Below are 26,798 nucleotides of genomic sequence, written 5' to 3'. Positions count from 1 at the left end.
CATACATGCATGCTGACATGCGGCTGAGCAGCCCCAGACACGAACACACTGTTGTTGTTGAGTTTGATCTTAGGTCCCTTGCTGGTGTCTGAAACCTGGCCTCTTGCAGGTGAGCTCTCTGTGGTCAAGAGTCAATCACAGCCCCTACAAACTCTATTGTCTGTGATGGTGACAGATGATTTACCATAAGAACGGCCATACTGGGTCAGATCAAAGGTCCATCCAGTCCAGTGTCCTGTCTGCTGACAGTTGCCAATGCCAGGTGCCCCAGAGGGAATGAACAGAACAGGTAATTATTAAGTGATCCATCCCGTCGCCCATTCCCAGCTTAGTAGTTCACAAAGACTCCTCACCAGGAGAGCAGAGAGAGCATTTCATAGAGCCACAGGGTTAGCAGGGACTGCAAGAGTCATGCAGTCTGACCCCTGCCAAGAGGCAGGATTTGTTGTGTTAAACCATCCCAGACAGACGGCTCCAGCCTCCTTTGGAAACCTCCAGTGAAGGAGCTTTCATGAGAATTTACTCCAGGGTTGCTGCGGTTTTCTGCTGGGAGACCATCACCAGCCAACTGTTCATACACGAGTCGACATCAGTTCCCTACGCGGGCTGCCACCATTGCCAGGCACATTGTGACTACAACCTGTGCTGTGGAGAGGCCAAAGAGCAGTACCCTGTTGTCACATTCTGGGGTGCAATCCAGACCAGGGAGAGATTGGGTCACCACCTGTCCCATAGCCTTCAGTGCCTCACAATGCTTTGAATTTCTAGCTCCCAAAGTTATGGGGCAGGTGGTGACAAACACTCCCTGGTCTGGATTGCACCCCAGAATGTGACAGTGGTGTAGTCGAAATAGGATTTATACACAACTTGCTAGTTTAACTAAGGTTTACACTTTAAGGAGAGAGATGGACGGCGCACAACACAGGTTTTTGGGAAAATTCAGGACTGGGAGTATGTTGGGGTCACCCTGCTAGTGGTTACCCAGACTGGTGGAAGCCAAAGCGTGGCTGTTGACAGGCTGCTGAACAGGGACTGTCTAGCACACAGACACTCAGGGTGTGACCTGCATGCTGGTAGGCTAGTGGTGAGTAGCCCTGGTTGGAAGCCACACAGCAAAGCACTGTGAGGCACCCCGGGCTAAGGGGCAGGCAGTGACAACTTCTCACTGGTCTGGATTGCACTCCAGAATGTGACACCTGCATAGGCAATGATTGGCTGCACAGTATGAATCTCAGATACTTCCTGTGTGCGAGGTGGATGGCAATGTGGACGTATGCATCCTGCAAGTCGAGAGCCAAGAACTAGTCTAGATCCTAGAGAGATGGAATGGTGGACATGAGCATGACCATCCTAAACCTGAGATGGCATGTGCATTAGTTGAGTCTCCTCTGTTCTACGATAAGATAGAGGCCCTCTTCTGAATGAGGAAATACTCAGAGCAGAAGCCCATTCCTCTGAATTCGGCGGTGCAATTGGAGGAGGAGATGATCTCTAGCACCCATTCGTCTGATGTCATTGCTCACCATGCTCGGTGGCATGGGGCGAGGTAGCTTCCAAAGGGGTGCTCTCTGGACTGAAACTAGTGTGGCTCCTGAGTCCTGTCACATTTGTTGAAGTGCTGTAGGGTCAGGGGATGTCATGGAGGCAGAAGGCTGACAAATCCTATTGTATTTTGGCTTCTTCACAGAACGGTACTTGGGTTGCTCGGAGTGAAAGGATGTCATGGGGGGGAGGGATAGCTCAGTGGTTTGAGCATTGGCCTGCTAAACCCAGGGTTGTGAGTTCAATCCTTGAGGGGGCCATTTAGGGATCTGGGGCAAAAATTGGGGATTGGTCCTGCTTTGAGCAGGGGGTTGGGCTAGATGACCTCCTGAGGTCCCTTCCAACCCTGATATTCTATGATTCTATGATGGTACCTATTGTCTCAACTTGGGTTAAGGACGGTAAGGCTTGTGATATGGGGCTGGTGTGCAAGACCCCAGGTGGGCTTTGAGTCTGTGTCCTCAAAGGGCATCCTTGATCATGGCCTGTATCTCCCTAGAGACGCCTGATGCTTGGAACCAGAATGCTGTGTGCACAGTCACTGCCATGTCCATAGACCTGGCTGCAGCATCGGAGAAGTCCATTTCTGCCTGTAAAGTTGTCTGCCACCAACTGGCCTTTCTTGAGTATTGCTCTTATTTTGAGAGAGAAGATGTCAACGCTACCCCAGCCCAAAAAGTCATTTTTGGCCAGGAATGTTGGGTAGTTTGCCACTTGGACTTATAAAAGAGGCAAAGGAGTAAGATTTTCTCCCAAGCAGGTTAAGCTGTTTGCATCTTTGTCCTTAGGGGTTATTGTTTGATTTAGATTTTTCCTGGAGCACTGTAATGACTAAGAAGCCTGGGCTGGGATGGGCGTATAAGTACTCAAACCCAGGCTGAGGGACCTGGCACCGTTTCTCCAGTCATTTTGCAGTCATTGTTACAGTGGCCAGCGACAACTACAGGGTCTTTGCCAGGTCGAGCAACTCCTCATTTATGTGGAGGATGGTTCTGGGTGGACTGGGAGCTGTCAGATCATCAAACAACTTATGAGATTTCTCTGATGTGATTGAAGTCTCTCTTTCTCCAGAGTCTCAGCAACTCTTTTAAGGAGCTCTAGGAAACACATTGGCGAAGTTCTCTGGCCTGTGTTATACTGGAGGTCAAACTAGATGATCACAATGGGCTCTTCTGGCCTTGGAATTTATGAAGTCATCTCATGCGGAGATCACCGCCTTGTTGGGTGAAGAAGGAGTCAGGACCTTTGGTAGTGAAACAGGATGTTGCTGTTGCTCTGCCCTGGTGGTCTGGCCAGAGGAGCAGGCAGGGAAAGTGATCTCTTCCTAGAACATGTTGGAGACCACTCAGAGAGGCCTGTGAGAATAGGCCCAGGAAACCCAAGAGGGCCATGGCAGTATGCCACAGAGGTATAGCTAGCTTGACTGGTAGTGGTCAGTCCAATGTCATTGCTAATGAGACAGCAGCTAAGTGCTATGAGGAGAGCTGGCAGACCTCTCAGTGATGTTTACCACAGATCTCAGAGGAGGAGGTTTCCGTGCTTGAAGGTGCTGAGAATGTATGCCCTGGTGATGGAAAGGAACAGGCCTCCTCCATGGGTGGTGCCAAGGTATACAGCGTACTCAGGGACTTGCACCGGCACCCGTAGATGCCTCGGTACTGATGGCCCTGGTTTTCGTAGTAGCTCATTTTCAGCTGCAGTGCTGATGCTCAGGGATGAGTTGCTGGAGCTGGGATCGGTGTCACAGAAGGCTTATTTTGTGCTGCGGGGTATTCCTTATTAGTCCTAAATGCTGTGTGGGGTTTGGTGGCTTTATCTTTTGAGGCATCAGGTGGTCCCTGTCCTCATGGAAGGACACTGAGCTCTGCCTCTACGTTCAGAGCAGCCCCGCTCAGTGTCAGACTGATCCTGAGACTGTCGTCATCTGCTTTGGTGCTGATAGCACCTGCTGCGCTCGTGTGCTCCTGCTTTGGTGCCGGGTCTTTCCTCAGTGGTCTCTTCTCCATGCTGGTCTTTGGAGTTGATGCTTTGCTAGATCGGATGCTGGTGAAGCTACCTTGTCCACTACTTGGGCCCTGAATCTCATCTTCTCAGGATCTGAAGAGACCTTCATAGACTGTTCCAAGAAACGAAGCTTCAACCATGCTTCCTGAAGCTTGTGTGTTCTTACAGAGAAAGAATGGCAATACTGAGGATCTGCTTGTTTTCTGGGACTCTCCTAAGCAGATGAGGCACCTGCTGGGTCCATATTTCAGAGGAATTAGTCCACTGCAGGATGGGTGCAGCTTGAAGCCTGAAGGTTTGAATCCCTCATGTTGAGAATCCCTGTACACAGATGCTGACTGTAAAATATCCAGTACAGGTGAGTCGATTTAGTTCAGGAAGGCTGTACATCAGAGAATCAGAAGTGTTAAAGGATTTTTTGGGGAAGAATTTGAAGAAATTTAGCCAAAGCTAAGAACTAGCAGGTTGGACACTTGCCAGGTTCTGTCTCAGTGCTGTGTAAGAGAGAACAGAGCGTCCTGGCTGCCCTGGCCTTTGTGCCCTTGTAAAGAGTCATGCCAGAGATTGTTCCTAATTTTATTATTAAAGGGCAAACTTTTAAAAAAACCCTTTATAAGACCAAGAGCTAACACCCGTGTTCTGATGCTCTTGCCATTTATAGTCATCCTCTGCTCTGACATGTCAAATTTAGATGCAAGGCCCTCAGTGCTAGGAGCTGTCGCTTTATGTCTGTAAAGTGCCACACAGGCTGAGAGTGCTGTATGAATTAATAAAACTCTTCCCAGAGGAGAATTTTTTTGCAAATTTAAGGCTAATCAGAGGAGACTTTTTCTGAATTATGAAAGGCCAAAAAAAAGGAAAGGTTACTTACCTTGTACAGTAACTGGAGTTCTCTGAGAAGTAAGTCTCTATGGGTGTGCCACACCAGAACATGCCCATGCCCTCTTGATGAGAGACTTTCAGCAGCAGCATCTGCAGGTCAGAGCCTGTGACCAACGCACGGTCATGTCCGGGGTGAGGGTGTGGACCTGCTGCCATTCTAGTTTTTTCTCTACTGGAAAAGAACAATCAGAAAACTCCAAGGCAGAGGGAAAGGAGGGCGGGCAGTGGAAAACCCATATGGAGTCACATCTCGAAGAACTCCAGTTACTTTAGAAGGTAAGTAACCTCTCCTTCTTTAAGTAGAGTCCCTATAAAAGTGTTCCACGTGAGGTGATTCCTGAGCAGTGCTTCAATTACGGAGAAGGGTGCTAAGGAAGCCAATTCAGTAGAGTATAGAACAGAATCACCAAAGGCTGTGTTGGCTCTGAAAGCAGGTTTGAGAGTATAGCGCTGGAAAGGGTGTGCTGAAGACCAGGTGACTGGCTTGAAGATGTCTGAGATACATATGTTTTAGTAGGGCCACATGGTAGACGAGACCCTGGTGGAATGAGCTACCACCCTTGGAGGGGGATAGCTCCCCATAGGTTCTAATGGATGTTTCCTCAGAGCAGTAGGGACTAAGATGAGGTCCGACTGTAGAGTAGGTTCTTTGAGAGGAGGAAAATGGTTGAACAGGCCTTTAATAAATGTCAGTCAGTGGATGAGTGAAGACTGAAAACCCCTCACTAGGAGGTGAAAAGTTGTGACAGCTGCCAGACTAACCTTAACTGAGCTCAGCGATAATCCTGTGGTTTTTAAATTTAGCAGATAATCAAGAATGTGTGTCAGACAAGACTCAACAGGAGGTATAGATTTGCGGCTGCACCAAAAATGAAAATGTTTCCACTGCTGAAGGTAGGTTCTCCACTATGGAGCAGCACTGTTTGTCCCTCTGGAGAGCAGTCTTGTTCTATACCAGAGAGCCATCTAGTAGTCAGGCCTTGAGGGGAAGGTTGGGAGCAATCCGAACTCCTTGGGAAGAACTCTGCTGTCAGGGGAAGGTGGAGGCAGTTGCTGAGACATGCAAACAAGCTCTGGAAACCATACCTGCCTTGGTCATGATGCTGTAATGTGGAGGGCTACTAATTTCTCCTGTTTCTGATCTGGACCTTGAGTAGTGATGGTGTCGGGAGATGATCATACAGAGATACATGGGGTCAAAAGATGACTAGGGCACCTCCTGTCAAGTGCCTGCTGTGCTCCCTCGCCTCCTGAACAGAATCATCTGCACTTTGCACTGGATGGTGTCATGGAGAGACCTATCTCCGGATGGCCCCAGGTAAGATGTGTCCTTCGACAACCGTATCATTCAGCTCCCACTTGTGGTTGAGGCAGAGGGAGTCTGCCACTGTATTCTGCAGTCCTGGTAGGTAAACCACTGAGATCTGTATGTGATGTGATATGCACCAATTCCATAATCTTATGGATTCGGCACATAACAAATGTGATCTTGCTACTCCTTGTCAGTTGAGATAATATATTGCTGCTCTATTGTCCATCATTATTCTGGTTGGGTGGCCCGACATGGGAAAGGAACTGGGGGCAAGCATAACACTATCCTGAGTTCCAGGATGCTGATATGGAGGATTGCCTCCTGTGGGGCCCATTTGACCTACACTGTGAAGCCTTGGAAGTGCATGCCCCAGTCTAGCAGGGAGGCATATGTAGAGATGATCCTTGTGGGAAGGGGCTGCTAAAATGGAACTCCCACCCATACCTTTTGGGGACCTTTCCACCAACTGAGAAAATTGATAACTCTCTGAGGTATGGACACCCACTTGGATAGACTGTACTGTTGGAAGTGTAGATAGTTCTCAGCCAGACCTGAAGACACAGAAAGCGTACCCTTGCTAAGGGTGTCACAAACATACAGGCTGCCATACAACCCAGGAGTTGCAGGCAAGCCATTTCTGTGGTTTGCAGGCTCTGCTGTACTGTTGAAATGGGGCTGGACTTTGTGGAAAACCTGTCTGTTAGCAAGCATGCTCTGGTGGTGGTAGAGGAATCTGGCGTGGCCCCAACAAAGTCTATGTTTTTTGTGCGTGAGTGTAGACTTTTCCATGCCAAGGCAAAGGTCCAGGAAATGGAACAGGGATAGGGCCCTTGCTGGCTGCTGTTTGTACTTCAAGAAACGAGTGACCCTTCAGGAGCCAATCATCCAGGTAAGCAAAGATGATTATTCCCATCTGGCAGAGATAGGCTGTGATGGCCAAGAGGACTTTGATAAAGACCTTGGGACAGTGGAGAGGCCAAAGGGCAGGACATGGTATTGTCAGTGGTCCCTGCCAACAACAAAATGTAGGAAACGTTTGTACAAGGTGTGTCCAGCTATATGAAAATAAGCATCCTAAAGGCAAGGGAGACAAACCAACCCATCTGCTGGATCCATAGAGGGAAGCAGTGCTGCTAGAGTGACCATTCTGAACTGTTGAGAGCAGATAAAGACGTTTAAAGTCCTGAGATCCAGAACTGGTCTTCACTCCACATTTTCCTTGGGGACGAGGAAGTACTGGGAATAGGATCATTTCCTGATGAAGACCAGTGGAACAGGTTTGACTAGGCAGGACTGTACCTCCTGCCTCAAGAGACTCATGTGAAGGGTCCCTGAAGATGGACAGAGAGGGAGGGCATGCAGGATGAGCTGAACTGGACGGAACAGCCTGTAGAACTCACCTCCAGGATCCATCTGTCTGAGGTGATGAGTTCCCAGAAGGACAGAAAGTGGTTGAGAGAATCTCCATAAGGGTGGATGGAGAAAGATGCATTGTAGGATCCGGAATAGGAGATAGTGCTTGACCTTCAACCAACAGGTCAAAATGGTTGCTTCTAAGATGTCATTGACTATGAAGGATGGCCCCTTCCTGGTGAATATAGGCTTCTGCCTGGGGGGAGGTGGGGGTTCAGCTGGCTTCATGGGTTAATAGTGGACTGGGCAAGATTGTTGAGCTGCCTCTGAGCTTATATTTTCTCTTTGTCGCAGTCATATAGATGCCCAGAGATCACAGTGTCGCACAGGAGCCTTTTAGTGAACGAAGGGACCTGTCTGTGGCCTCTCTCAACAGCTTGGGTCCTTTGAAGGTACGGTCCTCAGCAGTGTTTTGTACCTCCTGGAGAAAACTGGAACTGAGATGTTTGATGCATGACCACTGCCACAGATACAGAACATGCAACTGTATTGGCAGCATTGAGCAAGATCAGGAGAGAAGCTCTGGAGATTGTCTGGGGTTCTATTATCGGTGGGTGAAATTGTTCCCTCTGGTCCCGTGGCAGGTGCGCAAAAGACAAAAACTCAATTTGTAAAATCATATTTTGCCATCAGGGCCTGGTAAATGGCTACTTTGAACCACAAAGAGGCTGAGGAGCAGCTTTCGTGGCCAAGATCTAGCCATTTTAGCTCCCTCTCGGATGGCGCTGAGCAAGACTGACGTTGGTTTCATTCGTCAGTGGCCTTCACAACCAGGGAGTTAGGTTTAGGGTGGGAGAAAAAAAATACCCTGAGCCTTTGGGTGGAATACTGCATTTTTTAATCAGCACATTTACAAGTAGGTGGTAGAGTATCATAGAATATCAGGGTTGGAAGGGACCTCAGGAGGTCATCTAGTCCAACCCCCTGCTCAAAAGCAGGACCCATACCCAATTAAATCATCCCAGCAAGGGCTTTGTCAAGCCTGACCTTAAAAACGTCTAAGGAAGGAGATTCCACCACCTCCCTAGGCAACGCATTCCAGTATTTCACCACCCTCCTAGTGAAAAAGTTTTTCCTAATATCCAACCTGAACCTCCCCCACTGCAACTTGAGACCATTACTCCTTGTCCTGTCCTCTTCCATCACTGAGAATAGTCTAGAACCATCCTCTCTGGAACTACCTCTCAGGCAGTTGAAAGCAGCTATCACATCCCCCCTCATTCTTCTCTTCTGCAGACTAAACAATCCCAGTTCCCCCAGCCGCTCCTCATAACTCATGTGTTCCAGACCCCTAATCATTTTTGTTGCCCTCCGCTGGACTCTCTCCAATTTATCCACATCCTTCTTGTAGTGTGGGGCTCAAAACTGGACACAGTACTCCAGATGAGGCCTCACCAATGTCGAATAGAGGGGGACGATCACGTCCCTCGATCTGCTCGCTATGCCCCTACTTATACATCCCAAAATGCCATTGGCCTTCTTGGCAACAAGGGTACACTGCTGGCTCATATCCAGCTTCTCGTCCACTGTCACCCCTAGGTCCTTTTCTGCAGAACTGCTGCCTAGCCATTCGGTCCCTAGTCTGTAGCTGTGCATTGGGTTCTTCCGTCCTAAGTGCAGGACCCTGCACTTATCCTTATTGAACCTCATCAGATTTCTTTTGGCCCAATCCTCCAATTTGTCTAGGTCCCTCTGTATCCTATCCCTGCCCTCCAGTGTATCTACCACTCCTCCCAGTTTAGTATCATCCGCAAATTTGCTGGGGGTGCAATCCACACCATCCTCCAGATCATTTATGAAGATATTGAACAAAACCGGCCCCAGGACCGACCCCTGGGGCACTCCACTTGACACCGGCTGCCAACTAGACATGGAGCCATTGATCACTACCCGTTGAGCCTGACAATCTAGCCAACTTTCTACCCACCTTATGGTGCATTCATCCAGCCCATACTTCCTTAACTTGCTGACAAGAATACTGTGGGAGACCGTGTCAAAAGCTTTGCTAAAGTCAAGATACAATACATCCACTGCTTTCCCTTCATCCACAGAACCAGTAATCTCATCATAGAAGGCGATTAGATTAGTCAGGCATGACCTTCCCTTGGTGAATCCATGCTGACTGTTCCTGATCACTTTCCTCTCATGTAAGTGCTTCAGGATTGATTCTTTGAGGACCTGCTCCATGATTTTTCCGGGGACTGAAGTGAGGCTGACTGGCCTGTAGTTCCCAGGATCCTCCTTCCCTTTTTTAAAGATTGGCACTACATTAGCCTTTTTCCAGTCATCCGGGACTTCCCCCGTTCGCCACGAGTTTTCAAAGATAATGGCCAATGGCTCTGCAATCACAGCCGCCAGTTCCTCTAGCACTCTTGGATGCAACTCATCTGGCCCCATGGACTTGTGCACGTCCAGTTTTTCTAAATAGTCCCTAACCACCTCTTTCTCCACAGAGGGCTGGCCATCTATTCCCCATGTTGTGATGCTCAGCACAGCAGTCTGGGAGCTGACCTTGTTCGTGAAGACAGAGGCAAAAAAAGCATTGAGTACATTAGCTTTTTCCACATCCTCCGTCACTAGGTTGCCTCCCTCATTCAGTAAGGGGCCCACACTTTCCTTGGCTTTCTTCTTGTTGCCAACATACCTGAAGAAATCCTTCTTGTTACTCTTAACATCTCTCGCTAGCTGCAGCTCCAGGTGCGATTTCGCCCTCCTAATTTCATTCCTACATGCCTGAGCAATATTTTTATACTCTTCCCTGGTCATATGTCCAACCTTCCACTTCTTGTAAGCTTCTTTTTTATGCTTAAGATCCGCTAGGATTTCACCGTTAAGCCAAGCTGGTCGCCTGCCATATTTACTATTCTTTCGACACATCGGGATGGTTTGTCCCTATAACCTCAACAGGGATTCCTTGAAATACAGCCAGCTCTCCTGGACTCCTTTCCCCTTCATGTTAGTCCCCCAGGGGATCCTACCCATCCGTTCCCTGAGGGAGTCGAAGTCTGCTTTCCTGAAGTCCAGGGTCCGTATCCTGCTGCTTACCTTTCTTCCGTGTCAGGATCCTGAACTCAACCAACTCATGGTCACTGCCTCCCAGATTCCCATCCACTTTTGCTTCCCCTACTAATTCTTCCCGGAGTAGCTGGAATTTACCTCACACCTTAGGGACTGGAGACAGCAGAGCATCATTGATGGGCAAGGCAATTTTGCCCTGAGGAGGCATATGGAGCAGGGAATGTTGGGTTCCTGTAGGTCTTCCAATGGGATTTGCAAGGCCTCTGCGATCCGTTTCAGAAGGCCTTGAAACCATTAGTGGGGGAGGCATAACAGCCTTGTATGGCAAGGAGGATTTATGGGAAGATGTTTTTTCTTCTTCCCCACCTGGCTTTTGATTCTCTATAAGTCCTCCGGTCGAGCAGGAACCAGGGTCGGTGATTGCTGCTCTTGACATGCCCTCTTATGAGATGGAACTGTGTAGAACTCCTTGCCATAAGAGGCCCATGGGTTCTAATAAGCCCATTGTGGTGGGGCATAAGAGAAAAGGCAGGACCCCAAGATTGCTGGGAATTTCTTCCTTGGGGTGCACCTCAAAGGAGGGAAGCTGGAATGGGAAGGTGGAGGAGCCCTGTACAGACTTCTCGGAATCAGACGCAGTGTCATCTCCTGTGTCCACTTGAGGGACAAATGGTGCTGCTATCAGAGACTATGCTGGTACTAGGGGCTGGAGTGGGTCTGGTAACCGCACTGGTATGGAAGCAGAGACTTCGCTGGCTGATGAGATAGTTCCACAGGAGGATATGTTGGTACTGGCTGAAAATGCCTCTTAGTTGACTCTGGGAGGTAAGTCGGTACCAGTGGGGAATGTGTCTCAGTACCTCTCAGCAATGGAGACTCAGAATCTGAAGGTCCTTCCGTGAAAGGCACCTGGACAGCACGAGGGACTCTGGATAGTAAACCTCAGGAGTCAGTACACGTAGGGGTACTGGAGACAGTACCGAAGCATGGTCTGGGCGTTTTCCTTGACTGGCTGCAGAAGACTGTACCAATGATGATTTTGGTTTCGTTTTAGAAGAGTTTTTATGCTTCAAATGTACTGAGTATGGTGCTAACAGCAATGCCACTCCATGTTGTTTAACAGATGACTTCTTGGTACATGGCATGGCATTTTGAACTGGTGTCAGGTTCTGAATATTGGAGAAGGTGGAAGCCACAGCAGTACCAGTGCTGGGATACAAGACACAGACCAAGAGGTTGACTTCCCCATGTTCTGTTCAATATCTTCATCAATGTTTTAGATAATGACATAGAGTACACTTATAAGGTTTGCAGATGATACCAAGCTGGGAGGGGTTGGAAGTGCTTTGGAGGATAAGATTAAAATTGAAAATGATCTGGACAAACTGGAAAAATGGTCTGAAGTAAATAGGATGGAATTCAGCAAAGTACTCCCACTTGGGAAGGAACAATTTGTTGCACACATCCAAAATGGGAAATGACTTTCAAGGAAGGAGTACTGTGGAAAGGGATCTGGGGGTCATAGTGGATCACAAGATAAATATGAGTCAATGGTGTAACACTGTTGCAAAAAAAAGTAAACATCATTCTGGGATGTATTAGCAGGAGTATTGTGTCCAGCTCTGGGCAGCACATTTCAGGAAAGACAAGGACAAATTGGAGAAAGTCCAGAGAAGAGCAACAAAACTGATTAAAGGTCTCGAAAACATGACTTATGAGGGAAGATTAAAAAAATTGGGTTTGTTTAGTCTGGAGAAGAGAAGAGTGAGGGGCGTGATAACATTTTTCAAGTACATAGAAGGTTGTTACAAGGAGGAGGGAGAAACACTGTTTTCTTTAACCTCTTAGGCTAGGACAAGAAACAATAGGCTTAAACTGCAGTAAGGGGAGTTTAGGCTGAACATTAGGGAAAACTTCCTAACTGTCAAGGTGATTAAACACTGGAGCAAATTGTCTAGGGACTCTCCATTGCTGGAGATTTTTAAGAGGTTAAACAAACACCTGTCAGGGATGGTCTAGATCAGGGGTGGGCAAACTTTTTGGCCTGAGGGCCACATTGGGGTTCCAAAACCGTATGGAGGGCCGGGTAGGGAAGGCTGTGCCTCCCCAAACAGCCTGGCTCCCGCCCCCTCCCACTTCCCACCTCCTGACTACCCCCTTTAGAACCTCCCCACATCCAACCTCCCTTGCTCCTTGTCTCCTGACCACCCCCTCCCGGAAGCTCCCGCCCCTAACCGCCCCCATCCAACCCCCTCCCCCCTGACTTCCCCGCCCCCTATCCCACCCCAGCCCCCTGACAGGCCCCCTGGGACTCCCACCTATCCCGCCCATCCAACCGCCCCTGCTCCCTGTCCCCTGACTGCCCTCCGGGACCCCGTGCCCCCTTATCCAACCCCCCCTGCTCCTCCTACCATGCCGCTCAGAGCAGCATGTCTGGCATCCGTGCCGCCTGGCCAGAGCCAGCCGCTCTGCCGTGCTACCCGGCGGGAGCTTGCAGCTGTGCCACCTAGAGCGCTGGTGGCACGGCGAGCTGAGGCTGCAGGGGAGGGGGGAGGACAGCAGGGGAGGGGCCGGGGGCTAGCCTCCCCGGCTGGGAGCTCAAGGGCTGGGAAGGACTGTCCCAGGGGCCGGATGTGGCCACAGGCCGTATTTTGCCCACCTCTGGTCTAGATAATACTTAGTCCTGCCATGAGTGCAGGGACTGGACTAGATGCCCTCTTAAGGTCCCTTCCAGTCCTATGATTATATGGTTCTTTTAGATTCTCATTCTGGAGAAAAAAATTTTAAAAAGGTCTGGATGGTTCTGAAGGGCCCCAGGGTTTCTACTTACTGCAGCAGAGAAAGTCACTGGAGCTCTTTGAGCAGCCAAAGCTGATGTTCAAGGGGGTGACTTGAATGCTCCATCAACAGTTTCAGCTGTTCCTCAAGTTTTTTGAAATCTGCTTTTAAAACTTGAGCAGACCACGTATTTGGAGGGAACGTGAGTCTCTTCAAATCAGCAGAGGCAGATTCAATCTCTATCATTGTGGGAAAGAGACCTGTGGCAGGTCCGGCAGGGGTTTTGGGCATAACCTATTAGTTGAAGTAGTGGACTGAGGCCAAACCCAGAAGCCCAGATTGGGCAAAGGAAAGAAGGGAGTAAACCCCCCAAACCACAAAACTGTGTTAAACAGAAAAATTAAATATTAAAAAATTACTAAGAAAGAAGCATAAAAATAAAGAAAATAAAGCAGAAAACCACATGGTTATCTATCATGGACACTGCAACACTCCCTCTCAAGCTGCAGGAGATTGAGAAGGAACTGGAGTGGCACCGGGCCCAACCCCCATATACCCTCACACCAGAGCATGAGGGTGTGTAGGGCACCGCTGTGGACCTAAGGACAGTGTTGAAGAAAGTTCCTGTTCAAAAATGCCCAGGCACTTACACATCCTGAAGCTGAGCACCCCTAGGGACACTTCTTGTATAGTGACTATTTAGCTGTTTGAAAACCCTTGTCCGTTTGTAACTCAAAAAACTTGCTGTAAAACAGGAACTAGCACAATGATGCTGACTGAACATGGCTCTTCAGTAGGGGAGGTGGAGACACTTCCTCCAGCTGTGTGGGGGCAGAAGACAACCACTTCAAAATTTCAGCTAGTGCAGAATGCAGAAGCCTGCTAACTAGCATTAGCTGGAGGGAACATAATGCTTGTTCTCTAGAGTCTGCACTGATTCCCAGCTTACCTCTAGGTGCAATCTAGGTGTTGATTTGATCTATAAATCCCCACATGACTTGGGTCCTGGCTACCTGAGATACTCAGCCCCTTCTACAAGTTACCAATGGACAGAGAGATCCGTTGGAGTGCCTCTCCTGTGAGCTTCTACATATAAGCAACTGGGGGCAAAGCTTGCTCTCTCTCCAGTATTTTAAGTTGCTTAATAATGTCCACAACGATTTGTTCTAGGTCTCAAGTGAGATCAGAATCCTATTGTGCTGGTCATTGTAAAAGATAATCTCTGCCCCCAAAAAGTCTAAAATCTAAATAGAAAGGTTAAAGGTTCCATTTTACAGATGGGGAACTGAGACACAGAGATTAAGTGACTTGCTCATGGTCACACTAGGAGCCAGTTCCAAGAACCAGGAATTAAATCCAGACCTTTTGAGTTCAAGTCCAGTTCCTTAACCACAAGATCACTGTCTCTTTTGTGGTAAAATCCCAGCCCCTTTGAAGTCAGTCAATGACAAAACTCCCTTTGACTTCAGTTGGGCCAGGATTTCAACCATAACATCGCAGTGCTCCTGGTACTTGCTTTCCCTGATGCTCTGATATAGCCTGAGTTTGTTGATCTCAGGCCTTTGTCTGATGATGGTAGGTACACCACTAAGGTGGTTTTGAAGGAGCTCTGTTCAGTTCAGTTGACCATGACATCTTAGGGTCATTTGTTATATTTGTAGATCGACCCAGAGTCTTAGTAAGCAGAGGGTGAGAGCATTCAGGGACCCCTTTCCTGAATTCCCTCAAACCCCAGAACCCTGACACACAGTGAGGGCTCCCCTATACCCAGAGATGGGAAGGATGGCTACATGTAACTGAAGGTCAAATTCTTCAAAATGATATAAGCAAGAGCTCAGGTGAATTTCACGACTGACCAGGATCTTCACTTGGTAGGTGGCAGGGAATAAAGGGGCAGAATTAAGACTATGATTGGAACCTTAACTACCTGTTTCCTGAGTTTAAAGTGTCTATAATTCTCAGCTTACTTTTTGTGAGGAAATTTGGTGCTTGGTATCTTCAGAGAACTGTACAGCTAATTAACTCCACCAGCTTCCTGATGCCAGTATTATCCCCATTGTACAGGAACAGGAAAACTGAGGCTAAGGGTGGTTTGTCCAAAGTCAAAGAGCAAATCTGTGGTATAGTTGTGGGATCATAGAATCTCAGGGTTGGAAGGGACCTCAAAGCAGGACCAACCCCCAACTAAATCACCCCAGCCAGGGCTTTGTCAAGCCTCACCTTAAAAACCTCTAAGGAAGGAGATTCCACCACCTCCGTAAGGAACCCATTCCAGTGTTTCACCACCCTCCTAGTGAAAAAGTTTTTCCTAATATCCAACCTAAATCTCCCCCACTGCAACTTGAGACCATTACTCCTTGCTCTGTCATCTGCTACCACTGAGAACAGCCTAGAGCCATCCTCTTTGGAACCCCCTTTCAGGTAGTTGAAAGCAGCTATCAAATCTCCCCTCATTCTTCTCTTCCGCAGCCTAAACAATCCCAGTTCCCTCAGCCTCTCCTTAAAAGTCGTGTGTTCTAGTCCCCTAATCATTTTTGTTGCCCTTCGCTGGACTCTTTCCAATTTTTCCACAACCTTCTTGTAGTGTGGGGCCCACAACTGGACACAGTACTCCAGATGAGGTTTCACCAATGTCAAATAGAGGGGAACGATCACGTCCCTTGATCTGCTGGCAATGCCCCTACTTATATCGAATGCTGTAGTCAACTTCAAGGCTTTCTAGGCCTGAAGGGTGAGGGAAGAAGACTTAAGGGTCTTGTTTGATTCAGGAGGAAAATGTGCTCAAGGAAAGGCTCCCATAGGATACTGGTGATGTCAAACATGGAGGTGCCACTCTTACCTGAGAGCTAAGGCTGCAGCTAATTCTATTCTGAACAGAGTCAGTTCCACCTAAGTATGAAATGCAGCTCTCCTTCAAAAGGCTCATCTGTTTACCTGGATCTCTCTCAGCAGTGCTGTCACCTGTTGGTGAGGGCTCTCCTCTCTGGGATATCTTTGCACCACTGCGCAGAACCTTCTCGAGAATACCACGGCCCTCTCGAAGCCGCTCCACAGATGTGGGGACCATCCTGAAAGAGGAAGCAATAAGAGTTGAGGGCTGTTACTACACATCTTGGAGCACAATGACCAAGGTGTGCGGGTTGTGGGCCCCTTGATACACTTACAAGAGGGCTTTGTTTTTAAGCTCTTAAAATATTCTGCTTAGAACGATTAGCATGAAGTCAGGGCTGGAGTGCAAGTCCCTGCCATACAGAGGTGCAGGGGTGGTAGAAGAATGGGTTCACCAGACAGTTATGAGAATTAAGGTACTGCACTGCTTTTGTGATGTCAACAAACCCTGGTGGATTTTACTCTGTCAGTTGCTGTCTACCAAATAGGACTACTGTGAAGTGTTTTCTAAAGTACTGCACTGGGGCAATGAGATCTCTGCTCTTTGTTGTCAAATGATTGTGAGATATTTAATGTTTCATTGTGGTCTAAGTGAGTGTGGGTCCTCCTCTCTCACAAAAGAGTATCAAAATTTAACAGCATTTTGGAAATCCTAGGATACATAAGTCTAGATATAGTCACCGTATGGAAATGAGGGTTTTTTTGCACTGAAAAAGCAGTTTAATGCAACACACTATAATAATACAACATTAAGGTAGCTTTGTTAAAATATAATCAGCAAAAGCAAGGTTCCTGGAGCAGTGATAACTTACCCATTTTGCCTATAAATGCTACTTTCCATTCCTGTTTTCCTTGTCCAATTTGTTTTTTGTTTTTAATACTTTAGCACTTAGAGGCCCACACAAAATTGGTACAACATAGTGTTACCCACAGTCCAAACACACAGTGAAAATCTCAGCCCCAACGAGGAAAACAAGAGATAAGAGTCAGAGTAGCAGCCGTGTTAGTCTGTATTCGCAAAAAGAAAAGGAGTACTTGTGGCACCTTAGAGACTAACCAATTTATTTGAGCATAAGCTTCCGTACTCCTTTTCTTTTTAAGAGATAAGTGACTTGCCTCAAGTCACACTGCAGGACAATGGCAGAGCCAGGAACAGAACCCAGGTCTCCTGAGTAACAGTCTGTCCAGTGGATCATGCAGTTTCTAAAGGTGTATTCTTGTTATTTAATATGTAGTATAGCAGTGCCTGGGTGCCCCAGTCACGGATCGGTGAGGGGCCACGTTACTCTAGGCACTGTGCATAGATGAGAGAAAGCCAATGCTTTTTCTACAGTAAATATGTAGCATAAAACACAGATGTGCAGTGTAGCAGGATTAACATTGTGCAGGAGCTTAGACAGGAAACATAAAAATTAAACTGTGCAACCGCAACGTTGTATTAAGTGGTTTTTGCATTTATTTTCTCTCTCTCTCTTTTTTTTTTTATAAAGGAAAATATAATTTGTTCTCAACATTAGCATTTTGAGGGCCCAAAATGGACACTGAAATTCACACCTCAGTGAGGTGAATGGGGTAGGGGCAGAGTTCACTCCTCACTGAGGTGAATGGGGTGAGGGGGGTGAATTCACACCTTCTTTGCTGCTATTGTTTGGCTGGAGACAGTTTTCTGCAAGGCTGGGTTAACAGGGCAGCAGCACATCTGTTTACATTGTGATGGCTGTATCTTGGCAACTGAAAGAGATAGAAACTTATTTTTTTTTAAATGAAAGCTATTTGCAGATATTGTAGAATGCAGCAAAACTATGGAGACCTCTAAAAATCACAGCAAGTAATTTTAGTTCCCACTTCCTCCTGTCCCTGTTATGCCAACAAGTATGTCTGAAAATGTACAAGGGAACTGTGAACAGGTGTAAACGGGGCGGGATGAAATTGTTTTATAACCTTTACTCTAGCATGAGCCTTCTGTAACACCATTTGAAAGTGAAATGGGTCTGTTCGCTCTCAAGCCACATCCACTAGAACCAGAGAAGAAGGAAATAGGATAAGAAAGGTAGCAAAATCAGTTAATCCAATTTTAAACAGATACCGATAACACTTCACACTTGGTAACCACATGACACTGTGGCCCCCAGCCTTATGCCATGATACTTGCTCATGAGGCCATAGTGGAAACCAAACCCAGAGCAGCTGAATGAATCAGGTAATGTAAAGATGGACACTGGAGCCTGACTGCCATGTGGAGAGGTGGTCTCACATCCCTACGCCTGGCAGTTGCATTCAGCCATGCCCCAATCCCAGACAGCGGGGGATAGCACAGATGTGTGTGTGTGTGTGCTGGGGGGGTTGCTTTTAAACCTTTACAAGACAGGCTATAAAGTGACCAATCATTTAAGTGCAGGGCGCCAGCTCAGCCAGTCCCAGCTTCTCCCAACATCTCCATTGTGTGTGGATCACTGAGACAGCAGGGCAACACACACTGGTTTTTGAAAGAACGAACTCTTTCCTTTCATGCCTTTCTGTGCGGTTGTCATTGCAGTAAACTCACTCCAGCATATGGCTTCTCAGGCATTTCCATTGTGAGCCAAATCTTAATAGAAATTCTTGTGGACCCCACTTCCTACACAGTATTGCCCAGACCCACCTCCCTTTCCCTTCTATGTCAACTACAGCAATTGCCTACACACAGAATTAGTATCATGAAAAGAATGTCTTTTTGCCTTTTAACTAGGGCTGTTGATTAATCGCAGTTAACTCGTGCGATTAACTCAAAATAATTAATCACGATTAAAAAAATTAATCAGGATTAATCACACTGTTAAACAGAATACCAATTGAAATTTATGAAATATTTTTGGACGTTTTTCTACGTTTTAAAATATAGTTATTTCAATTACAACACAGAATCAAATAGTACACTCTTCACTTTATATTATTTTTATTACAAATATTTGCACTGTAAAAATGAAAAAATATTTTTCAGTTCACCTCATACAAGTACTGTAGTGCAATCTCTTTATCGTGAAAGTGCAACTTCTTATAGATTTTTGTTACAGAACTGCACTCAAAAATAAAACAATGCAAAACTTTAGTGTCTACAAGTCTACTCAGTCCTCCTCCTTGTTCAGCCAATTGCTAAGACAAACCAGTTTGTTTACATTTACAGGAGATAATATTGCCCACTTCTTATTTACAATGTCACCTGAAAGTGAGAACAGGGATTTGAATGGCACTGTTGTAGCCGGCATTGCAAGGTATTTACATGCCAGATATGCTAAACATTCGTATGCCCCTTCAAGCTTTGGCCACCATTCCAGAGGACATGCTTCCATGCTGATGATGCTCGTTAATAAAAATGTGTTAATTAAATTTGTGACTGAACTACTTGGGGGAGAATTATATGTCTCCGGCTCTGTTTTACCTGCATCCGGCCACATATTTCATGTTATAGCAGTCTCGGACGATGACTCAGTTCGTTTTAAGAACACATTCACTGATGATTTAACAAAACGCAAAGAAGGTACCAATGTGAGATTTCTAAAGATAGCTAAAAGAAAAGGAGTACTTGTGGCACATTAGAGACTTGACCCAAGGTTTAAGAATCTGAAGTGCCTTCCAAAATCTGAGAGGGATGAGGTGTGGCGCATGCTTTCAGAAGTTTTAAAGGAGCAACACTCCCATGTGGAAACTACCTAAAAAGAAAACCAACCTTCTGCTGGTGGCATCTGACTCAGATGATGAAAATGAACATGCGTCGGTCTGCACTGCTTTGGATCGTTATCAAGCAGAACCAGTCATCAGCATGGATGCATGTCCTCTGGAATGGTGGTTGAAGTATGAAGGGACATAGGAATCTTTAGCATATCTGGCATGTAAACATCTTGTGATGCCAGCTACAACAGTGCCATGCAAATGCCTGTTCTCACTTTCAGGTGACCTTGTGAACAAGAAGTGGGCAGCATTATCTCCTGCAAATGTAAACAACCCTGTTTGTCTGAGCGATTGGCTGAACAAGAAATAGGACTAAGTGGACTTGTAGGCTCTAAAGTTTTACATTTTTTAACTTTTGCATCAGGTTTTTTGTACATAATTCTACATTTGTAAATTCAACTTTCATGATGAAGCGACTGCACTACAGTACTTGTATTAGGTGAATTGAAAATACTATTTCTTTTGGTTTTTTACAGTGCAAATATTTGTAATCAAAAATAAATAGAAAGTGAGCTACTGTACCCTTTGTATTCTGTGTTGCAATTGAAATCAATATATTTGAAAATTTAGAAAACACCCAAAAATATTTAAATAAATGGTATTCTATTATTGTTTAACAGTGCGATTAATTGTGATTAATTTTTTTAATCGATTGACAGCCCTAATTTTAATGCAATTTAGCAGATGGAAATAAAGTGAGGCCAGCATCATGTGACACCAGCTCTCTACAGAACCCTGGCGAGCACCATGTGGACCACCATAGGTTCCTGGAGCACAGTTTGTGAACCTATGCTCTAGGGTATTTGCACATGACATAGACTAGAGATGTGCCAAGTGCTGCCCCTCATCTCCCGCATGTGCCATCATGCCATAAGTCTCTGTTCGGAGGTCATGGGGAGGTGTATTATTTCGTTTCTTTTTCAATAAAAGCAAGCATTAAGATGTCACAGCAGCCCATACTGTGAGAGTCAAGGTCTTGCAGTAGAACGCTAAGGTGCAAATCCCATGGCAAACACATGGTCCTAGAGTCCGGAGAATAAACCCAACAAAAGAAAAATTGGTGAAGACACTTCACATTGTTTTTTAATTTCCACCATGGATATTTGGCATCTAATCTACAATCGGGCTGGCTCAAGAGGCTGCTGGGATCACTTGTGTTTATATTGTAGAATTCAACTCATACAGCAAACCAGAATCAGTTCTGTGGCCCCATTCTAAAGCCAGGAGATATATCTAGAGCCATTCCATATGAAGGTTAACTCAGGATCCATCCAGGGTGAGCAGACACTTGCTAGTGCTGTCTGACTTTCTGATGGATTCTATTTGTAGGCCTTTACACACATCTTCTTGGGAAAGCCCCAAGCAGAGAGTCTGACCGACTTCCTATGAAGCAACAACAACCTTGTCAGAAGAGTGAACACTCACCACCTACTGCTGATGTTCTCCTGGGACTTGCAGTGTGAGGTCAAGGAACTAGCCACCCTCAGGTCTGGTGGGCTGATCTCCTCTATGTGAGGCAGGGGGGGATGTGAGGGAGAGAAGCCACTTTGTGGGGAGGATGGGGCTCGGACTACTGAGCCCAGCACATTGCTGGCATCTGTGTCAGTCACAGAGCTGTTGCTGCCTTGTCGGGTAGGAGTCACTGTGCATCGCACTGAATCACTTCCCTCCTTGGCTTCCTGTTTTCGCTTGCGGTACTCCAGCAGAGAAACCTGAGAGAGAAACATCACCATGAGCCTGGGAGACTGAGGCTGTTAGTTGAACAGACAGATCACTAAGTTGACAGGTCCCTGGGGGGGGAAGGATGCTATCCCTTCATATGCTGCCCTAGGAGCACTGACTACATATACAAGTACATATTTTAACATGTATAAAACTGCAGGATAGGGCATCCCTGAGCTATAATTAGGACTAGACTTTATGAAAAACAAGAGATGATTTGCATCTCTATAGTTCCTTTCATGCAAGGATCTCAAAGCATGTTACAAACATGAATGAAGCCTCCCCTGGGAAGAAGGTAGGAATTTTACAGATGGGATAGAGGCAGAGATTAAATGACTTGTCTGTAAGAATCGTACACCAAATCAGTTTCAAAACAGGGGAAAAATCCCATGTGACAGATTAGATACCATCAATAAATCATAGTTAGCATGATATTACTGAGAAATATGGAATTATGAAAAATATGGTTATGAATTTTAAGCCTATAATCAGAACCCCATGAACTGATTGCAAATTTACCATAGAATCCACCCCAGCCTCAGAATTGGGCTGCAGAATTTAAACGTTAATTTAGAACAATGTACATTTCTAGTTCTGCGTACAAAGAAAACAAAGTTTGCATCCTTTTATATTGGAGTCACGTCTTCTTGAATTTGCAGATAGGCTGAAACAATAGCTCAGAGGTGTGACTGTCGTATTTTTCCACACTTAACTATTTAATGGATGATCATTTCAGAAGAAATACGCTGTTAGTAGTGTGCCTATCCCACAATCCCAAACCTCCTCCTGCACCTCCTCAATTGTCAAAAGCCTCAATGGCTTCTGTCCAGTTGCCAAATCTCCAGCATCCTCCTGACAACTTGTGCAATACAGGTCCACACAGTACAAAAATCTGCAGCACTCTGAAAGCTGAAAACAAAAGCGTTCTCTACCTCTATTCTATATAGGTTCAAACACCATGCTCACCCCTACAGGATCTGAGCACCTTCCAGCACGGCATTAAACAATGTGACGAACATCTGTCATATGTTTGTTCTCTCATCCTGCCCCCAGGGGTGAAACATATGCAGAGGGGTGTCTTGTTTGGGTATTTTATTTTAATGCATATGCATATCTACACCACTAACATTTCACAATTGCTCACACTGGCTCTGCTCCACTCGTGTTAGCACTTTTGCGAAGCCTAGTGTAGACATGGCCTGTAACATTTTAAGCTGGGTCATCTCATCCTGTTCAGAGCAAATCTATTTGACAAAGTGATTAAAAAGGCAGCAGCAGCCTATGGCCAATTCAAGGCTTGCAATCTTGTTAACACCAGAAGAACTGAACTACTGTTTGCAAAAGTGGGAAACTTTTGCAAAATTGCCACACTCATGATTCTTGGTCAAAGGCACAAAACAAAGGATTCTATAAGTCAACTGTATTTGGGGGGAAAACACACTACATAGTCTCATATGATAACTCTCTTTCCATTCCTTTAGGATATCTGGAGGATGTTAAACAGAAGTTATTAAAGTTAGACCATTTTAAAAACAGCAGATCCAGATAACTTGCATCCAAGAGTTTTAAAAGAGCTGACTGAGGAGCTCACTGGATCTTTAAGGTTTATTTTCAGTAAGTCTTGGAGCAATGGGACAGGTTCAGAAGACTGGAAGAAAGCTAACGTGCCAATTTTTAAAAAGGGCAAATGGATAATTATAGACCTGTAAGCCTGACATTGATCCTGGGCAAGATAACAGAGTAGCTGATATGGGAGCTGATCGATAATAAACTAAAAGAGGGTAATGTAATTAATACAAATCAACATGGGTTTAGGGAAAATAGTTTCTGTCAAACTGTCTTTTTTTGATGGGTTTACAAATTTGGTTGATATAGTAGTGTTGACAAAATATACGTAGACCTGGAACCACATGATCTTTTGATGAAAAACGACGACATAAAATTAACATGGCACACATTAAATGAATTAAAGACTGGCTAACAGTATACAGGGGATCATCATTGAGTGTTTCCAGTGGGGTTCTGCAGGGTTTGGTTCTTGGCCCTATGCTATTTAACATTTCTATCAATGACCTGGAAGAAAACAAAATCACTGATGACAGATTCCACAAAAATTGGGGGAGTGGTAAATAATAAAGAGCACAGGTCACTGACTTCGGGTGATCTGGATCATTTAGTAAACTGGGCACCAGGTGTGTCTTTTAATACATCTAAATGTAAATTAATATATCCAGGAACAAAGGAAGTAGGCCATACTTACAGGATTGGGGGGAAGTCTATCTAGGGAAGCAGTGACTCTGAAAAGATTCGGGGATTGTGGTGGATAATCAGCCAAACATGAAATTCCAGTATAACACTGTGGCCAAAACAACTAACGCAATCTTGGGATGCATAAACAGGGGAATTTTGAGAAGGAGTAGAGAGGTTATTTTACCTCTGTTATTTGGCATTGGTGTGACTGCTGCTGGAATACCGTGTCCAGTTCTGGTGCCCACAATTCAAGACAGATGTTGATAAATTGAAGAGGGTTAAAAGAAGAGCCATGAGAATGATTAAAGGATTCTCATAAGTAGATGGAGCTCCTTGAGCTAAACAAAGAAGTTGGGGGGGATCTTGATTAGTCTACAGAGCCCTACATGGGGAAAAAATGGTTATCAACCTTTTGTAACTGTTCTTCGAGATGTGTTGCTCATGGTCTATTCCATTCTAGGTGTGCATGTGCCTATGTGCATGGCAATTGGAGATTTTTAGTGATATCCATAGGGTCAACAGTGGCGCCTCCTTGAGTGCTGTGCTCATGCGCCGGTATATCAGGTGCCACCAACCCTACACCATTTCAGTTTCTTCTTGCCCTGTCAAAGTCTTTCTGGAAATCTAAGTACACTATATCCACTGGATCGCCCTTGTCCACGTTTGTTGGACTCCCTCAAAGAACTCAGATTAGTAAGACATGATCTCCCTTTACAGAAACCATGGTGACTTTTGCGCAACAATTTATGTTCTTCTGTGTGTCTGACAATTTTATTCTTTACTATTGTTTCAACTAATTTGCTCAGTACTGAAGTTAGACTTACCGGTCTGCAGTTGCCAGGATCACCTCTAGAGCCCTTCTTAAATATTGGTGTTACATTCGCTATCTTCCAGTCATTGTGTACAGTAGCTGATTTAAAGGACAGGTTACAAACCAGGTTAATAGTTCTGCAAGTTCACCTTTGAGTTCTTTCAGAACTCTTGGGTGAATGCCACCTGGTACTGGTGACTTGTTACTGTTACGTTTCTCAATTAATTCCAAAACCACCTCTAGTGACACTTCAATCTGTGACAATTCCTCAGATTTGTCACCTACAAAAGATGGCTCAGGTTTGGGAACCTCCCTAACATCCTCAGCCATGAAAACAGAAGCAAAGAATTCATTTAGTTTCTCTGTGATGACTTTACCATCTTTAAGTGCTCCTTTTGTATCTCGATAGTCCAGAGTCCCCGCTGGTTGTTTACCAGGCTTCCTGCTTTTGATGTACTTAAAAAACATTTTGTTATTATCTTTTGAGTTTTTGGCTAGCTGTTCTTCAAACTTTCTGGCTTTTCTTATTACATTTTTACATTTAATTTGGCAGTGTTTATGCTCCTTTCTATTTACCTCACTAGGATTTGACTTCCACTTTTTAAAAGATGTCGTTTTATCTCTCACTGCTTCCCCTGAGATCCAGGGAGGGGATGATGGAGGCCAGAGAGACCATGTGAAACTTCAACTCTGTGAGAGACTTGTTAAGGCATTGCAGGTCTAGAATGGATCTGAGGCCCCACCTTTTGCTCGGGATTAGCAAGTAGCGGGAACAGAACCCCTTTCCCTTCATGTCCCAAGGGACCTCCTCCACTGCCCCCAGGTGCAGGAAGTTCTCTTGAACAAGGAGTTGGTCATGAGAAGGGTCCCAAGGAGGGAGGGGCAGCCACAAATTGCAAGGGTGTAACAATGAGACACTATGTCCAGCACCCAACGGTCTGAGGTGACTTGGGAACAGGCCAAACAGAAGGGACGAAGATGGTTGAGGAAAGAGCAGGGTGGATCCTGGAAGGTGACTGGGGCGTTGCTCTTGACCGCACCCTCAAAACGAGCACTTCTGGCTCCCGGGGTGTTTTGCCGAGCCAGGCTGCGTGGGAGAGCTGTAGGAGGAAGGGAGACGGCGGCTGAAACTGGCCTCTTTGTCCCTTCTTTTTGCAGATCCCTGACGAGACTGCCAAAGCCTAGGCAGCACGGGCATCCGGAACTGCTTTCTAGCAGGCTGCAGTGTATGCATGCCCAGTGAACGAAGGGTGGCCCTGGTGTCCTTTAGTTAATCATAGAATCTCAGGGTTGGTTGGGACCGCAGGAGTTCATCTAGTCCAACCCCCTGCTCAAAGCAGGGCCAATCCCCAACTAAAGCATCCCGGCCAGGGCTTTGTCAAGCCTGACCTTAAAAACCTCTAAGGAAGGAGATTCTACCACCTCCCTAGGTAACGCATTCCAGTGTTTCACCACCCTCCTAGTGAAAAAGTTTTTCCTAATATCCAACCTAAACCTCCCCCACTGCAACTTGAGACCATTACTCCTTGTCCTGTCCTCTTCTACCACTGAGAATAGTCTAGAACCATCCTCTTTGGAACCCCCTTTCAGGTAGTTGAAAGCAACTATCAAATCCCGCCTCATTCTTCTCTTCCGCAGACTAAACAATCCCAGTTCCCTCAGCCTCTCCTCATAAGTCATGTGTTCCAGACCCCTAATCATTTTTGTTGCCCTTCGCAGGACTCTCTCCAATTTATCCACATCCTTGTTGTAGCGTGGGGCCCAAAACTGGACACAGTACTCCAGATGAGGCCTCACCAATGTTGAATAGAGGGGAATGATCACGTCCCTCGATCTGCTGGCAATGCCCCTACTTATACAGCCCAAAATGCCATTGGCCTACTTGGCAACAAGGGCACACTGTTGACTCATATGCAGCTTCTCATCCACTGTAACCCCTAGGTCCTTTTCTGCAGAACTGCTGCCTAGCCACTCGGTCCCTAGTCTGTAGCGGTACATGGGATTCTTCCGTCCTAAGTGCAGGACTCTGCACTTGTCCTTGTTGAACCTCATCAGATTTCTTTTGGCCCAATTCTCTAATTTGTCTAGGTCCCGCTGTATCCTATGCCTACCTTCCAGCGTATCTACCTCTCCTCCCAGTTTAGTGTCATCTGCAAACTTGCTGAGGGTATTATCCACACCATCCTCCAGATCATTAATGATCTTGCAGCCTTGCATCCATCTGGTCGGAAAAGGGACCATTCCCATCGAATTGGAGGTCCTTGATGGAGGTCTGCATTTCTTGGGAGAGACCTGCAAGTCTGAAGTCAGGAGCTGCGGCTCATTATCACTGCTGACATGACCACGCTGCCTGCCAAGTCTGCCTTGTCCCACACCATCTGGAGGGAACACCTGGCAGCCGCAGTGCCTTTCTACAGCAGGATGCCAAATTCCTGGGCCAAACCCTGAGGAAGGGACTCCTCGAACTTA

The 26,798-nt window shown here is 46.1% G+C and overlaps 1 protein-coding gene across 3 annotated transcripts in view; it reads right to left on the bottom strand.

Moving 5' to 3' along the window:
• SETD5 (SET domain containing 5) overlaps window positions 1-26,798 on the bottom strand; it is a 163,788-nt gene that overhangs the window by 10,232 nt on the left and 126,758 nt on the right. For 2 of the 3 annotated variants that reach the window (XM_048859395.2, XM_048859394.2), the window contains 2 exons: window positions 20,972-21,258; window positions 15,884-16,017 (listed from right to left, as the gene is read on the bottom strand). In XM_048859395.2, the coding sequence (XP_048715352.2) occupies window positions 15,884-16,017; window positions 20,972-21,258 (421 nt within the window). Of the gene's footprint in view, window positions 1-15,883; window positions 16,018-17,468; window positions 17,570-20,971; window positions 21,259-26,798 lie in introns of those variants that run through there. The other variant, XR_007357844.2, reaches the window with a different exon arrangement.

The sequence above is a fragment of the Caretta caretta genome, chromosome 7 (assembly GCF_965140235.1).
Source record: "Caretta caretta isolate rCarCar2 chromosome 7, rCarCar1.hap1, whole genome shotgun sequence".
Lineage (NCBI taxonomy): Eukaryota > Metazoa > Chordata > Testudines > Cheloniidae > Caretta > Caretta caretta.
The sequence above is the reverse complement of the archived record's forward strand: the minus strand, read 5'-3'. Positions and strand labels throughout refer to the sequence as shown.